This window comes from Lipomyces doorenjongii, assembly GCF_038497915.1.
Source record: "Lipomyces doorenjongii strain NRRL Y-27504 unplaced genomic scaffold V1508scaffold_16, whole genome shotgun sequence".
Lineage (NCBI taxonomy): Eukaryota > Fungi > Ascomycota > Lipomycetes > Lipomycetales > Lipomycetaceae > Lipomyces > Lipomyces doorenjongii.
This window is the reverse complement of record NW_027118083.1, coordinates 1-14,958: the sequence shown is the minus strand read 5'-3', so window position 1 is coordinate 14,958 and position 14,958 is coordinate 1. Positions and strand designations below refer to the sequence as shown.

Here is a 14,958-nt window from a genome sequence, read left to right as displayed (position 1 = left end):
ACAACTACTACTGAATCACGTGCAATTTCAAAAGCGGCTTTCGCTCAACCGCTCACTTCCTCCACGAGAATCACCAGACCTCCAGAACAACTGGCCTGGACACGGCACAATCGCTCCAATGGTGGGCCTCTACCGGTCTGCGCCGTTTCTGACTCTGGTAGCGTCGCTGCTGTCAGTTTTGGCCAGTTTCGTGATTCCGTACTCGCGCTACCTGTTCTCGGCCTCCTTCTCGTGGGCATCGTTCTTTCTCGCGACATTCTTGCCCATTGATCGGTTCCTTCTTACGAACGAGAGCTTTCAAAAGTATAGACGGATAGATGTGGCTATTTGCTCGACATGCATTGTGCTCAGTACAGTGTGCGCCAGTTTGTTGGGGGAACGCGGTAATGGTCTCGGGTCGGTATGTTTCCAGTCATTCCCTGCGAGTTAGATATATCACCTAAGCTAAATATCTTCAAGGTCCTGATTCCATTACTAGTCCACATCTTGCGGTTTCAGTACATGACGCATCCAGTAGCTGGTGACATAGACGGCAATCTTCACGAGCACGAGAAAAATATCACGTACGGCACAACTAACGTCGACATGAGTACACTCGTATTCATCACCGTCACCTCGTTTCTCGCGCTTGCACCAAATTATCCCGGGGCCTCGCAGCTAGTTTTTGGAATGTGCTCAAGTATTTTCGCAGCAACGTATTTGTCGATCTCGGACATCAGTATACCCCTCACGCGGTCGGTGCTGCGCGAGATTTCGGCGTATACTTGCTTGGGCCTGTTGCTGATGTCACTACTGCTCGATGGCTGGGCGGGATGGCGTGCATTGGGAACTTCAGACGGGCTCGCGACAATGATATTCGTGTGGTCGTTGTTTTCCGCGATCAAAAACATCATCATCATGGTGCTCATTCAACAACTCTCTCCAATAAACGCCTCATTTGTCGATTTAATCGGTATCCTCAGCACGACGCTGTACTCACACACTGCCTGGAAAGTCAGCTCGATGTGTATCTCATACATGGCGATCGCGAGCGCTCTGTTGCCAACTCACATCGGCGACAAGAGGATCAGGTACTTGTCGATTCGGCTGAGCAAGTTGATTACCCTCGTCATTGCCCTATTTCTTCTTAGTTTTGGCGCTTATATGGCTGCGAAGCCGCGGATTGGTGGTTCTTCTCAGCGCGTAATGGTGTCGAATGTTGGGGGCAGAGATTCCTGGAATGCGACTATACATCCAATTTCGTATCTCATAGAATTGCATTCAACCAAGTTCGAGGACTTGATCTCCAGGCAGACAACAACATATCCTGAAGCAGTGAAAGAATATAGGCGCAGATATAATCTCAACCCACCACCAAACTTCGACAAATGGTACGCGTTTGCGACAGAAAAGAAAGCAGCTGTCCTAGACGACTACGACACGATATATCACAACTTACACCCGTTCTGGGGGCTAACCCCAGCCACTATCAGAAAACGCGTCAGCGACGCATTAGCCGGTCCAGATAGTTTCCTGCTCGGCGTGTATATCCGCAACGGCGCGATCGCAAATGTGACCGGGGCCAAGGGCCAGTGGTTTGACAATACGCTGACAGAGGTAATATCCGGATTTGCTCAGTTTTTGCCCGATATGGATCTCGCGTTTAATTTACTGGATTCCCCGCGCGTTATGATGCCGCATGCAGATTTGGCGGCGTTGTTAGACAAACCGCAGAAGTCCGGGACGAAGAATGAGTTTACAAAATTGCCATCAGAGGAGCTGGATATCCCTCTGGTGCGGGATGCTGGAAGCCTTGATACTGTTTTTGACTCGTTTTCTCAACAATCGTCCTGGGGTCACGCCAAGTTATCATGCTCTCCCCACTCACCTGTGAAAACCACACATATAGACAGTGTGAACCAGTATGCACTTTCAATTGGCTTTATTAAGAATTCCACCGCTGCTTTGGATATCTGTTTATCACCATCATATCAGCACCAGCACGGTGTGTTCGTACGCCCCGAGTTCTTCAGCATAATAGCCGAATCCGTACCAATATTCTCACAGAGCAAGCTTTCCTCATTCGGCGACATTCTCTATCCTTCGCCTTCATATTTCGCCGAACGCGCTCCATATGATCTCGCGTCTGACAAGCTCTGGGCTGAAAAATCGGCCTCGATGTTCTGGCGTGGCGCAGCAAGCGGGGTTCACTCCCAGGCCGGATCATGGCGGCAGGGTCATCGGCAACGGACGGTCTCGTATTTCAGCTCGTTTGCGGAGAATTGCACCATGTTAATGGATTTGAGCGAATTGGAAAAACTGAATGCAGGCCTTGAAACGGGGGATTTGTTGGGATGGCAGGGCAAGCTGGCGGAGTTGGCGCGTGAGTCGCAATCGAATGCACTTCATGAGAATATTATTCATAAACGGAATGTGGATGGAAAACAGAAAGATATAGCAGTCGAGAAACAAAAGGCGAAAGATGTTGACAAAACTCGTGAGGATAAAACTGCAGGCGATGATAAGGATACCGAAATGGCCGACCACGAGTTCTATTCGGAGCTGAGCAAGCAGCAGAAGGCGAACGAGCAGAATACCGAGTCGCAGTTCGCTGAACAGTCGGTTCCTAAGGGAACATTTGAGAATTATATTGATCTCAAGTTTTCAAAGTACCAGCAGTGCGACGAGGCTGATTGTCAAGCTCAGATACAGGAGCTGGGAGAAATTGCACCGTCGTCGAATTTTCAAGACACCTGGCAGTACAAATACTTGCTAGACATGGACGGAAACGGACATTCAGCGCGATATTATGCGTTCTTGAAATCCCGATCGCTGGTGGTCAAGCAAACGTTGTTTAAAGAATGGCATGAGGAACGCTTACTGCCGTGGGTGCATTATGTCCCTCTCTCGGTTGGCCTGAAGGAAGGCTTTGAAATACTACGGTTCCTCATTGAAAACGATATTTCTGCGAAGCACATTGCGGACAGTTCCCGGAGATGGTCAGCAAAAGCTTTGAGAAAGGAAGATATGGAAGTGTATTTTTTTAGGCTTCTGCTAGAATATGGAAGATTAGTGGATGATAAACGGGACATTATCGGGTGCATATAAGGTTTTGAGTAAACACGTTTTGTAAGGATTTATCGCAGTTGTTTGTCACGATTAGGACGCATTGTAATGACTTGTAACTGTACTATATGCAATATTTTACATTCGAGAAACGATACCAAACCCAGAAAAAATTACCATACAATATGCAAAATATTCACGCTCTACATTGTCTTGGCTAAATTTGCTAACTGCTTTCCTGTGATTGAAGTGAGCGGCTTGACTCTAATCCTCGGCTTCTGCAGTCCACCTTTTACAGTATTCCCACTACTACTCTGTTGAATAATATTGTATATCAAGAACGGCGGCATTTCGCTGATATTCCGCGACTCGTCAGACGAGAGCAAGACGGAGCTAGGATGGATATATACCGGCGACTCAGGTTCGCGAATGCACGACTTATCAACACCACCTTTTCCGGTTAAAAAAATGGTGTCGCGGATGAATGTGTACTGGTTCAGTCGGAGGTATGGGATGTCTGTCACTTTTACCTTTTTCTTGCTTGGGCCAGACGCAGAGGATGAAAGGTCGAAGCCAGCTACGAGGTCGGCGCGGACGACGACTTGGTCGACGAAGCCGGATGCGACCATCTGCTTCAACGCCTTTACTTGCACGGCCGATGGTGCATCTAAGCGTGTGTTGAACTGGAGGTTAGCGAGATTGGGCGTATTGATCGCAACGATGTGTGTTAGCTGCTGCCGTAGCTTGTGAATTTCCTCCATGGACTAATACCGGTTTATCAGCTTAGTCGCGAATGTGAGTTATGAAGCAATCATACCTTTTGACGTACGAAATTTCTAAAGCAGAACTCAGCCTTCTCGTTCTCGAATTCATACGCGCAAATAACACTTAGCATCTGCAGCACGTCAGATGAAGCATCAAGTCCGGAAAACTTTCGCCGGACTATGTAGTACTCTTTCCGTCGTCGTTTATTCAATTCGATCTCGCCATGCGTCATCTGACCTTCCTCGCCGCTTTCGTCACTATCTTCGTTGTCTAGCATCTCACTTTCTATTCCCAGCTCGTGCTCGGATAAGAACGGGTCACCGACGGATAAGCCTGCGACTATGGCGATGATGTATTGTAGACAGTCGAATTGCTGGCCGATCGCCAACATCTTTGCGAATCTCGGGGCCAGCGGGAACACGCTCATAGTCAGGCCGAGATCAGTTAACCGACCCGCCCGGTTAATGGCACCCAAGTAATGAAGAAGATTCTCGGCCGCCACCAACGTATTCCGATCTGGCGCAGTCGGGAACGGGAAGTTGGCGATGGTGTCGATGCCCATGCTCTTCATCTGCAGAACGACGCCCTCGATAGGCATACGCAGAATTTCTGCTTTCGTAAACTGTTTAAATTCACTCTCGAAAACCGCCGAGGAGTAGAGTCGGTAGCAATGACCAGGCCCAGTACGGCCGGCTCGACCTGCGCGTTGATCTGCACTCGCTTTGGAAATCCAACTGACGTCAAATCTCTGAACGCCTGTTTCTTCGTCGTAGTGTCTCTCTTTTACGCGGCCGCAGTCCACGATATATCGGATACCAGGAATAGTCAAACTGGTCTCGGCGACGTTTGTCGCAATAACACAGAGCCGTGAATCGTCTGGAGGTGGCTCGAAGATCTTGAGCTGCTGCGCTGTGGGGAGAAGAGAGTATAGAGGCAAAACATGCAGTGGAGCTGAATTGATTTCATCTGTCTGTTCCTCGAAGCCTTCTTCGATCTCGCCTGGTAGCTCATTCTCCGATAAATTGTCGTCGAAAACATCCTCGATGATGTCGTCGCCGAGATCAATATCTTCCACTTCAACGCCGGCTTAGAAATCGTTAGCGCAAGGAGCAAATAGTGAAGAACTAAGTTGCACTTACCTTCTTTCGCAGAGAGTTTAAGAGAAACATCAACAGACTCATCATCAATCGCGTTCTTCTGATATCTTCCTTTCTTAGAAAATGCCTGACGGAGGCGTCGGCATAAATGAGTGATCTCGTTTTGCCCGGTTAGAAACACAAGGATACCACCCGGAGGAAGACGTTGATGGATTTTACTGATCTTTGTGAATGTTTCATCCAGATATTTGACTGCTGTACGACGGCTGAAATGATTCGAGACCTACGATCGCATTAGCCAGACGACGACCGATCGCGGATAAAATGACATACCGGAAACTGTCTAGCTTCAACGTTGAGAACTGGGGGAGCAATTTCAAAGAGAGCGCTATTCTCTGAAAAGTCCGAGACTCGTAGCGTGGCTGACATGATAATGAGTTTGAGCGGCTTTGTAGATGATCCCAGCTCTTTGCTCAGCTCATACCGGAGCTTCAAAACGCGGGATAACACGCCGATCAGGATATCTGTATTCACATTACGTTCGTGCGCTTCATCAATGATGATCGCTGAATATTTGCTAAGCGTGAAGTCTGTTGACAGCTCGCGTATAAGGACACCATCGGTCATAAACTTCATGGCTGTACCTTCCCTCATGTTTTGTTCAAATCGAATTTGATATGCAACTCTGCCCTTATGTTTCAAGCCAATTTCATCACTAACTCGTCGTGCCATACTTACAGCAGCAACACGCCGAGGTTGGGTGATGCCAATCATACCTGGGTTGTCGCTGCCAGGGTCACCATATCCAGCTTCAAATAGTAATTGCGGTACTTGTGTTGTCTTGCCACTACCAGTCTCACCACAAATAATGACGCACAGATTATTGTTGATGGCTTCCATAATTCGCTGCTCATCTTGAACGACTGGAAGCAAAATCCGCGCTGCCTGAATATCAGGATGGCGATCGAGCTGGACGTAGTAGGCTTTTCGATCCTGAGCATCGGTTATTGTCACAATCTCTGGTGGCGGAGTCGCGCGGTCTTCGGAACGATCGATTGGCTTGTACTGACCGATGATTGGGGGTAGTGTGTTGATGTTAGACAACTCTTCGGCCTCCCCACCTCGTACCTGGATTTCAGCCCATTTCTTGAAACTTTCTCCCCTTGATATTCGGGATCCTGCAGTTGCTTCCTCCTCCTCCTCCTCCTCCTCCTCCTCCTCCTCCTCCCCCCCCTCTTCTTCTTCTTCTTCTTCTTCTTCTTGTTGTTGTTCGTCTTCTCCCTTATCCTCATCGTCGTCGTCGCGAACATCAGACTCGTCTGAGCCGTCACCATCCTCCTCAGCTTCATCTCCCTGGCAGTTTTCCGCATCATCTTCTGAGATATTGTTGACTAGTATTCCGGCCTCGAAGAGATCAGTACTAGTATGGCCCTCGGCAAGCGTTGGCTCATCGTCAAATCCGTTCCACTCGTCGTCCTCCTCTTCCTCGTCGTCGTCATCATTGTCGTCAGACCCCTCACTACTGTAGTCATTGTCGCTATCCATCGTCGGAACCTTCGCTTTCCGGAGCTTTTCTTGCTCCAGTCTAGCACGCCAAGTATACGGGACTTTCTTGTTACTGTTGACGAGTGTGGCTGTCGTTTTCGGCCGTTTCCGCAAGTTCCCAAAACCAAATCCGTGGCTCGATCCAAATTGACTCATCGTATATCCGATTCCATTAGTGCTGGCGGATATTGACTGTATGACTTGTGAGGTGGTTGACGGAGATTCTTCGCGCTCGCGCTTCAAGGGTATCGACGCCAGCGCAGCGGCTTGAGTCGATGCGGGCAGTGATTCAGGTTCGTTCCAGCTAATCGGGAGCTCTGGAATAATTGTTCGCTCTTCGTATAGCAGCTTCGTGGCCTCGTCATCTAGAATGCCTAGCTTCTCTTTCGATAGCGCCTCCTGCAGCTGTTCTCGTCGCGACATGTTGTTGGTGCCGAGTCTCTTCAAACTGTGAAGCAACGACGTATCGATTTTCGAGTCCGCCAATTTCTGCAGTAGTACTTTCTTCTCCTCTCGTTTAAGCTGTCGTTCGATGTATTTATCCAATCGTTTCGCCTTCGCCCTAGACCATTTCGACTCTGGAGGTTTGAGCAACTTCTCTAACTCGGCTTTCTTCTTAGCCTTCTCTTCTTCTGTCATGGGCACAAGGATCTGCGCATTAGGATTCTCCTCTACGTGCTCAGTGTTTATTGTGCTCGACCTCCGACTACCACATTTGTCCTCGACCGCACCATTCTCAACAATCTCGGGAAGTCGACTGGCTCTAGGCAGGCGCGACAGTCTCAACTTCCTTTGCTTCGTGATCGATCCGGAGCGCGCCTTAGCATTATGCCGAATTCTATATTTTCCCATAGCAACAACCCTAATTCGTAAATACTGTAGTAATATATATAAATATCAGGCTCATCTTCCTGACCTTGCATGCAGATCTTGAGAATCGAACGGGCTCGGCGCGAGTGATCCCTATAGAAGACCAAATTTTTTTAAGTTTTTTCAGGAGTAAGATGCTACCCGGCCCCATTGTTGGGAGAAATAAAACCCTTTCCCATAACTCATGGGTGAATGAAGACCTTTCTAAGTTTTGATTGTAATAGCAGAGTAAATTAAGCCTGATAGTGCGAAAATATCATTTAGACGAAGACGTTAATCATACAATACCGTACGTTATTGGTAAATTTCTCTATCTAATCATTCAGGAAAGCTTTCTCAATGAGCATATACAACAAACATGACCCAAACATTAAATCCCATATAAACACTAAAATCCACCAATAACGCCGAATAAATTTATAAACCCGGTATGGATCCGATTATACGACACTTCACATATCACTTTTTGCTCTTCTTCTGCTTTTTAGACGGGAATACGAGAGACTTGTTTCCCTGTTTCTTTTTCGTGATGATTTTCGACGCTTTCTTCTGTTTCCACTGCTCGTTTCTGGATCCTTTCCACCCACTTGTGCTGATTGCGGCAGTGGAAGTCGAGTCAATGTCCATGGATGCTGCACCATCTGAGCGTAGAAAAGCAGAAAATTAGCACTCATGAACATGCGTAGACGTAAATATTCTTGCCCTTAAACCGGTAGGATAAGCTAAACATAAATCAAGTATGATTCGCTATTCATAGGTTTCGATAAATGTAAGGCACTCATGATCAACTAATCCCAACAATGAAAAAAGGTCGTCCTTAGGGATCCCATTCGGCTCGCAAGACCAAAACTTAGATAATAAAGAAGAAAGAGTATTATACCAACCTTCTTGACGATTAATGTCCGCAGGCTCAGATACGCTGGCGGTGGATGTTTCAATGTCGTTCTGTGGCGAGACGGCCGTCCCGGTCAGTTTTTCCGACAACCGGGCTGTTCGTGCCAATACGACGGGTTCAAAAATAGCCACGCGCTTGATTCCGCGGTTGCGAACTTTGGACTTTGCCCGTAGAGACTTGGCCATTGTAGATAATCGTGCTCGTAGGAAATGTGGCGGATATTATAAGCAGAGTGGTTGGTGCAAAAAAAAATATGGACGGCTTTGTTAGTTGTGCGAAACCGGATCCGTCCAACCCTTGCCGTGCCCCAGCTTAAACTCATCGTCGACACGGTTGGAAAATCATGAGCGCGACATACAAATCGTAACTTCGATTTATATACGGATACACGCGATAACGGTTAGATTTATCAAGAAATATCTTGAGTATCGCTGCGAGTAACAGAATTCGTGGGCGAAATATCTGTTTTTGGTAATAGGTATCTAAGCCGTGCGAGAGAACATATGCCACTTCAACTGGTACCGCCATTTAACCAGAACTTCCAAAATGATACCGGAAGATACATTTGCGAGACACAATGTTCGTATTAATTGCGTCCTTTATTGCGACCGCGATTGATCGCGCTAACGGAGACAAAACTAGGAGCTGCTACGATACGTGAACCAGAACTTGACTGTCCCTCCACTTAAGGCGATTTGTAAGACAGGAGGACTAAATATGCAGGGTCGCAAGAATATTCTGCAAATGCGGATTGTTGGTAGATTAAATGATCTTCGCACCACGAACCGGATTCATGACTACGAGGTGCTGAAGAGGGCGATATTAGACCAGTATGCGGAGCATTTCGCCACGAGGCCAGCGTACGTTTTTCTTCAGTCGAATTTGGGGAGTATATCGGTGCTAAACTTACAGTAGGTGGAATAGTCCGCCGACCGGAGCCGGGGTGTCGGCGTATGCGGGGACAGCAGCTTCGGCCAGTAGAGTCGTTTCTGCTCTGCCCAATGGCACGATTGCAGGGACAGGGAGTGCTGGTAAGTCTAATCGAATATGTAATAAACTAGTGCGAAAGCTGAATTTGATTAGAACCAATGGTTTTCAAATCGAGTCCGTTCTTCGTGCTACTTGCGCAATTGTATAATCCCTGCTACTGTGGCGGTAAGTCAATTTAATTGTCTTCACCTACGTGGTCTCTGCAATGCTAATTCTATGTAGCCATTCCTGAACATCGGAGTTCATTCACTATGACCTTTCGTTTCACACAATCACAGCTTGACAAAATGAGAGATAATACGTATCGCATATACCTCCTGTCAGCATTATCAGAAGATGCATACCGACAAGCGACAGTTCAATTCCCTCAAAGCATGGAAATTAGAGTGAATGGTAAAGTAGTGCAGGCGAATTTGCGAGGATTAAAAAATAAGCCTGGGACGGCGAAGCCGGCGGATTTGACGGATTACATAGCAAAGGATACTATGACTCGGAATATGGTGGAAGTGATTTACGCATACACGAGGCAGAGATATACGGTTACGCTGCATATGGCCCGCAAGCGCAGTGTGCAGGACATTGTTACGCGGATAGTGGCTGGGAAACGACTTGCGAAAGAGACTGTTATGGGGCAAAGTATGTTCTATCTCGTGCGTGATATCATAACCGCTAACTGTTATAGTCACCAAGAATCATGGAGGCGACGATGACGACGACATTGTGGCGACATCGAGTATCGTGAGTTTGAAGTGTCCTCTGTCATTTGGGCGGATACAAGTGCCGATTCGAACAATAAGGTGTTCCCATGTGCAATGTTTTGATGCCACTTCGTATATACAACTTCAAGAACAAGCGCCGGTATGTAATCATAGTAACGATCTGAAGATGACTTGCTGATGATTATTTACAGACATGGCAATGTCCTATATGCAATAATTACGCGCCGATAGAGGATATCGTGGTGGACAACTACTTTGACGAGATTCTGAAACACACGTCGATGAGTGTCGAGTCGATCGAGATAGATCCGAGTGGAGTGTGGCGTGTACCGGAGCAGAACGGGGCGGCCGATGACTCAGACTCAGAAGATGACGTGGCGGCAGGACGGGATCTTTTGTCAACGCAGCGTCCGGGCGGGCTTGAGGTTATCGATTCGTCGCCAGGGCGTGGTGGCAGTCGGGCACCTGCGAATGTTATTGATTTGACGCTTAGCGATGACGAAGAGCCGGCCCATCCGGCCCCTCCACAGGTTCAACAGGTCATTTCACACAATGGATCAAACAATGGAGCCGTGACTGCAGAGGACCAGGAGAGGCGTCGGAGTTCAAGTGGTCTGTCTGGGTTGTTCACCCCCAGTGAACCAGGAGAAGACGCAGGGGACCAGACCGATCAAGTTTGTGACAATAGTCGTGAACAGAGCATTGATGAAACGGACGGTCCGTTTTCGATGTTGACGGAGGCATTGCAACGTGGTGCTGCTGAGTTTGAGGAACCGGCTGGTTCGATTATAGAGACGCCTAATCGGATAGAGAATTTTATAAATTCCATTCCGGATTTCTCGGATTATGTACCATCACCCACTCCGCCTCCTCTACAACATGTGCCCCAACAGGCACAGCAATCAGAGCAACTATTTAGACCTAGTACACCGTCTCGTTCCTATCCTGGAACGACGACGCCATATTCTTTGCCGGCGATAACGACTACGATGGGTACGCTCAGACAAGAAGCCCAAATGGCCACGACACCATCGCCTCCGCCAATTCGAGGATATTTCTCTACACCGCCTAGACTCCACTTCCCAACCTTTACGATGACCACCAGTGCAAATCCCAGAAGCGCCTTAATAGACTTGCCAGTTGAAACGAGTACAAACGGTAGCAACGGGTTGAATGGTACGACCGTAGCGCCTGATCTACTCAGTGCTGCGGCGCCTGTAATTCCGTATTCGACACGATCGGCATCCGAAACGCCTGACCAGCCTCCTGCCAAGCGACAGAACGTCGGGGCTATGTTATCAAGCGGTGACGGCCGATTTGGGATTCCAGAATGGGCTGTTATGCCGTCACCTACGGCTTCGACAGTTGTTATAGAGCAGTCGTCGGATCGAGGGGTACATGATGACGAGGGAAGGTGATGTGTATTGATAGGTTTGGATTATTTTCGCGGTCAATTGCGAGTATATGGCGTTATTTGTCGGATTGTTTATGGCTTTGTATATTTTGTATGTTAGATGCCCGGGTGACCTGTGCACAATAGGACTGCGTTGTAAAGACCGACGCACGTATTAACAATCCCGTTGGATTTGGCCTGTCAACTCCCAGCTTGTTAAAGACTGAAAGCGCTAGGTTCGCGACACACTATTGGTGGGGCTGCGCAATTTGCGTACTAAAAAAATAGAAATAGAATTCATCACAAAAGTGTCGAGAATTAAACCTTGCCAATAACGTCTACGGGTGAATGAAAATGACGCGTCCTGCGGCTGTGCCTTGGTCATGCCTAGGGCTGAGCTCTTGGCCGGTGACCTCTTCTAAAGTAGTTGAGTTATATTTGGAATTCGGACTTATTTGTCACAGGAGGCTGGCTGCAGCGAAAAGACGCGGTGATGCTGACGGCAGTAGAAGCGGCTTCTCATAGACCCTTGCATAACCTCGTACCACTTCGAGACTTGCCTGACTGACCAACATGCTCTGTCATAGGTCACGGTCACGGGTCACGGGTCACGGCAGCAGTCAGCCGTTAGAGTTAGACAGGGGCAAGTCAGGAACAAGTGACGTAACCCACTTGCAGCGGCTGTGCAGGTGTTCTAGTTCTGGACGCGCTCCTTCTTTTGTTTCACTTTTCATTCCCCACTCACCTAGTAGACCTCGCCTTTATAACACGCATTCTCGGGCCACCACCGAGGCTACCGTCTTTCGTTGGTTGGATCTTCTTTCTGGTACATAGCATACAACCATGAAGTTCAGCACGATCGCTATACTCGCGTTTCTGGCTTCCGGATCCGTCCTCGGGTCGCCGATACTAGCACATGGCTCGACAACCCCCGGCGTCGTCCACTTCCCTATAGAAGCCCGGTCACAGCCAAAAGAGCGACTGGCCAGGCGCCTCCGGCGGCGAGACTCGAATTCGACCGTCGCGATGATACTAAACAACGACATCAGCGACGGCGCGTATTTGACAAACATCACCATCGGCACTCCCGGACAAAGTCTCCGTGTGCAGCTCGACACGGGCAGTTCGGACTTGTGGGTCCAGAGCTCGGATAATCCCAGTTGCCAGGTATCACCGGACTTTTGCGCAACGACGGGGACGTTCGACGCAGTCAACAGCGGCACCTTCACCACCACTTCCGACGACTTCACCATCACATATGCTGATGGGACCTCCGCAGACGGAGTTTACGTAAAAGATACTCTGAGTTTCAGTGGGATTTCCATCGAGAAATTTACGTTTGGGTTGGCAACGAATTCTAGTTCCGGTCTAGGAGTGTTTGGTATCGGATTCGACACAAACGAAGTTGCCTCTACGACGTACGAGAATCTGCCGGACATGTTGGTGTCGAGCGGGCTCATTGGCGTGAAAGCTTATTCACTCTGGCTTAATGATATAGATGCGTCGACAGGCAGCGTTCTCTACGGCGGAATAGATCTCGGCAAATTCACTGGCTCATTGGCGACTGTGAATATGCTGCCAACGGCAGGCTCGATATACGCGCAGTTCTTGCTTAGTCTCACGGACGTTGCGTACGTTTCAGGGTCATCTAGCACTACGATTCTATCCTCGTCTCAAGCCAGCAGCGCGATTGATGTCGTTCTGGACTCTGGTACGACTTACGGCATTCTTCCTGAGTCCATGGTCAGCGGTATTGTACAGGCGATCGGCTCCGGGCAGTACTCAGCAGACTACGGCCTATACATTCTCGACTGCTCACTCCAGAGTTCTAGTGCGACCGTCAACTTGACGTTCAATAATGCGGCTACGCTTGCAGTCGGGCTCAAGCAGCTCATCGTGCCAATCGAGTACAATTCGCAGGGAAACACCGTCTGCGCGCTCGGCGTGCAGCCTATATTCTCAACCTCGACCAACGCGCTTCAGTCAGCTACGTATCTCCTCGGTGACGCGTTCCTGCGGTCAGGTTATATCGTATACGATCTCGACAACAAAGAAATATCTATCGCCCAGGCCGTGTTCAACTCCGATACGACGGACATTGTCGTCCTGAATTCGACCGGCGTGACGGGGCAGTCTGGTAGAGGATCCAGCAAGACTTCGGCGGCGTTCGCACTACGCATTCCGGGCTATTCAGTGGTTGTGTGTGTCGCACTTGTCGCGGGCGTGTTTCTCTTATAAAATGATCAATCAGGCGTTTGAATTGTGAAGGCTGGATTTTATGTTTGGGAGCATATATCGGATAGGAAAATGCTTGTGATTCTGGTTTATATAAAGGGGTGACTTTAGGATGCTATGTATTGCTTGCGTGGCTTTTGTGTACAATTTGTATATATAATTTAAAAACTTTCTTAGAGACTTACTAGATCGGAACTTCGCCAGTATTTGGCGCTCACGATGCTGGCGCGCAGTCTGCTGCGACCTCGCCTGGGATCGTGCGGACTCATTCGAGAATTTAACGTTGTTTATCGAGCGGCTTGTCCGTATCAAATAATGGCAACACTTGCATCAGCTCGTTCGAAATTCATTCTTCGCACGCTCATCGAGAGACGGTATTGTGATATTTCATTAGTAATTTATACAGATCGACCTGCGAGGCGATTCAATCCTCATCTATAAAGTGTTTGAAACCCCGACACCGCAGTATCATGACTGCCCGATGCCAACGTATTGCCAACAAAATTGATCCCAAGGTGTGCGCCTTCATCTTGGATGTCTCGAATTGCCTTTTCGTTCGGCGGGAGCACATCTCCGATAGTAAGGCAGATGTCTAGACTGCCGCATTGTACCACCATCTGGTCATTTTGCACTACTAGCTATTGTTGCGTAGATCAGTACAGGTTAATTACTATGCAATAAACTTTATAAAATTAACATTATAGTTAACGTACATGTATAACGAGCGGCGCATCCAAACGAGCGGCGCATTTCCACGCGACTCCCCCCTCCATACTTGACAGTTTTTCCTCCATATCAAAGCATGTAATCTTCTTCTAATGAAGGCAAAATCATCCTGGCCATAGAAGCACCCCAAAAATCCAAAAAACCAAGCGTTTGGCCCGCAGCAAAGATATATGGCATTAGTGAATCGACACGAGAAGCATATCCTTCGGAAGGAATGGAGGAGCTTAGCAAACGCCGGAGGGCTAAAAAAGCACGTCTACAGCAAGGACGATCACTTATCAACAGGAAGCACAAGATTTACAAGGCGAAAGGGACATTGCGCAACAGGTAAAGCGGGAAATACAGGCAAGTAGTGGTCGGAAACGAAGGGAAGAAACGCGCGCGGCGCTGTGGCAACTGCGGCGAGACCGGACACAACGCGCGCACCTGTCAGATTGTAATAGAGACGTCTGAGGAACAAGTTTCTGAGTAATTTCAATTGATTTTAGGCGTTTCGGTGGATCTGTCGCTATGTTTTATAACATGAGCGTGGGTAAGTGCGCCGCTCGTTTGGATGCGCCGTTCGTTATACATGTACGCAAGTCTATTAATAAAATTTATATTTAACTTATACTTGTTCAAAGTATTAATGAAATATATGTAAATACGAAAGTAAAAGATTAAATAAATATTTTTATA

At 48.2% G+C, this 14,958-nt stretch overlaps 5 protein-coding genes across 5 annotated transcripts; 3 read left to right on the top strand and 2 right to left on the bottom strand.

Moving 5' to 3' along the window:
• The first annotated feature begins 81 nt into the window (after positions 1-81).
• On the top strand, positions 82-3,222 carry V1508DRAFT_414755 (uncharacterized protein). Its single transcript, XM_066939972.1, has 2 exons — positions 82-400; positions 460-3,222. The coding sequence occupies exons 1-2, from the start codon at positions 119-121 to the stop codon at positions 3,085-3,087; spliced, it is 2,910 nt and encodes a 969-aa protein (XP_066796609.1). The 5' UTR covers positions 82-118; the 3' UTR covers positions 3,088-3,222.
• V1508DRAFT_368515 (P-loop containing nucleoside triphosphate hydrolase protein) lies at positions 3,149-7,422 on the bottom strand. The gene is made up of 4 exons (XM_066937410.1): positions 5,241-7,422; positions 4,950-5,190; positions 3,863-4,896; positions 3,149-3,809 (listed from the first exon to the last, which is right to left on the bottom strand). Exons 1-4 carry the CDS (start codon positions 7,302-7,304, stop codon positions 3,249-3,251), a joined length of 3,900 nt encoding a protein of 1,299 aa, XP_066796608.1. The 5' UTR covers positions 7,305-7,422; the 3' UTR covers positions 3,149-3,248.
• A 129-nt stretch (positions 7,423-7,551) lies between these two features.
• Positions 7,552-8,519, bottom strand: V1508DRAFT_414750 (uncharacterized protein). The gene is made up of 2 exons (XM_066939971.1): positions 8,207-8,519; positions 7,552-7,963 (listed from the first exon to the last, which is right to left on the bottom strand). Exons 1-2 carry the CDS (start codon positions 8,400-8,402, stop codon positions 7,782-7,784), a joined length of 378 nt encoding a protein of 125 aa, XP_066796607.1. The 5' UTR covers positions 8,403-8,519; the 3' UTR covers positions 7,552-7,781.
• A 20-nt stretch (positions 8,520-8,539) lies between these two features.
• On the top strand, positions 8,540-11,784 carry V1508DRAFT_461023 (PINIT domain-containing protein). Its single transcript, XM_066942790.1, has 7 exons — positions 8,540-8,796; positions 8,860-9,077; positions 9,133-9,248; positions 9,301-9,372; positions 9,430-9,843; positions 9,890-10,065; positions 10,118-11,784. Exons 1-7 carry the CDS (start codon positions 8,764-8,766, stop codon positions 11,342-11,344), a joined length of 2,256 nt encoding a protein of 751 aa, XP_066796606.1. The 5' UTR covers positions 8,540-8,763; the 3' UTR covers positions 11,345-11,784.
• Positions 11,785-12,057: 273 nt separating this feature from the next.
• On the top strand, positions 12,058-13,769 carry V1508DRAFT_414748 (aspartic peptidase domain-containing protein). Its single transcript, XM_066939970.1, has one exon. It carries the CDS (start codon positions 12,163-12,165, stop codon positions 13,555-13,557), a length of 1,395 nt encoding a protein of 464 aa, XP_066796605.1. The 5' UTR covers positions 12,058-12,162; the 3' UTR covers positions 13,558-13,769.
• Positions 13,770-14,958: the final 1,189 nt, after the last annotated feature.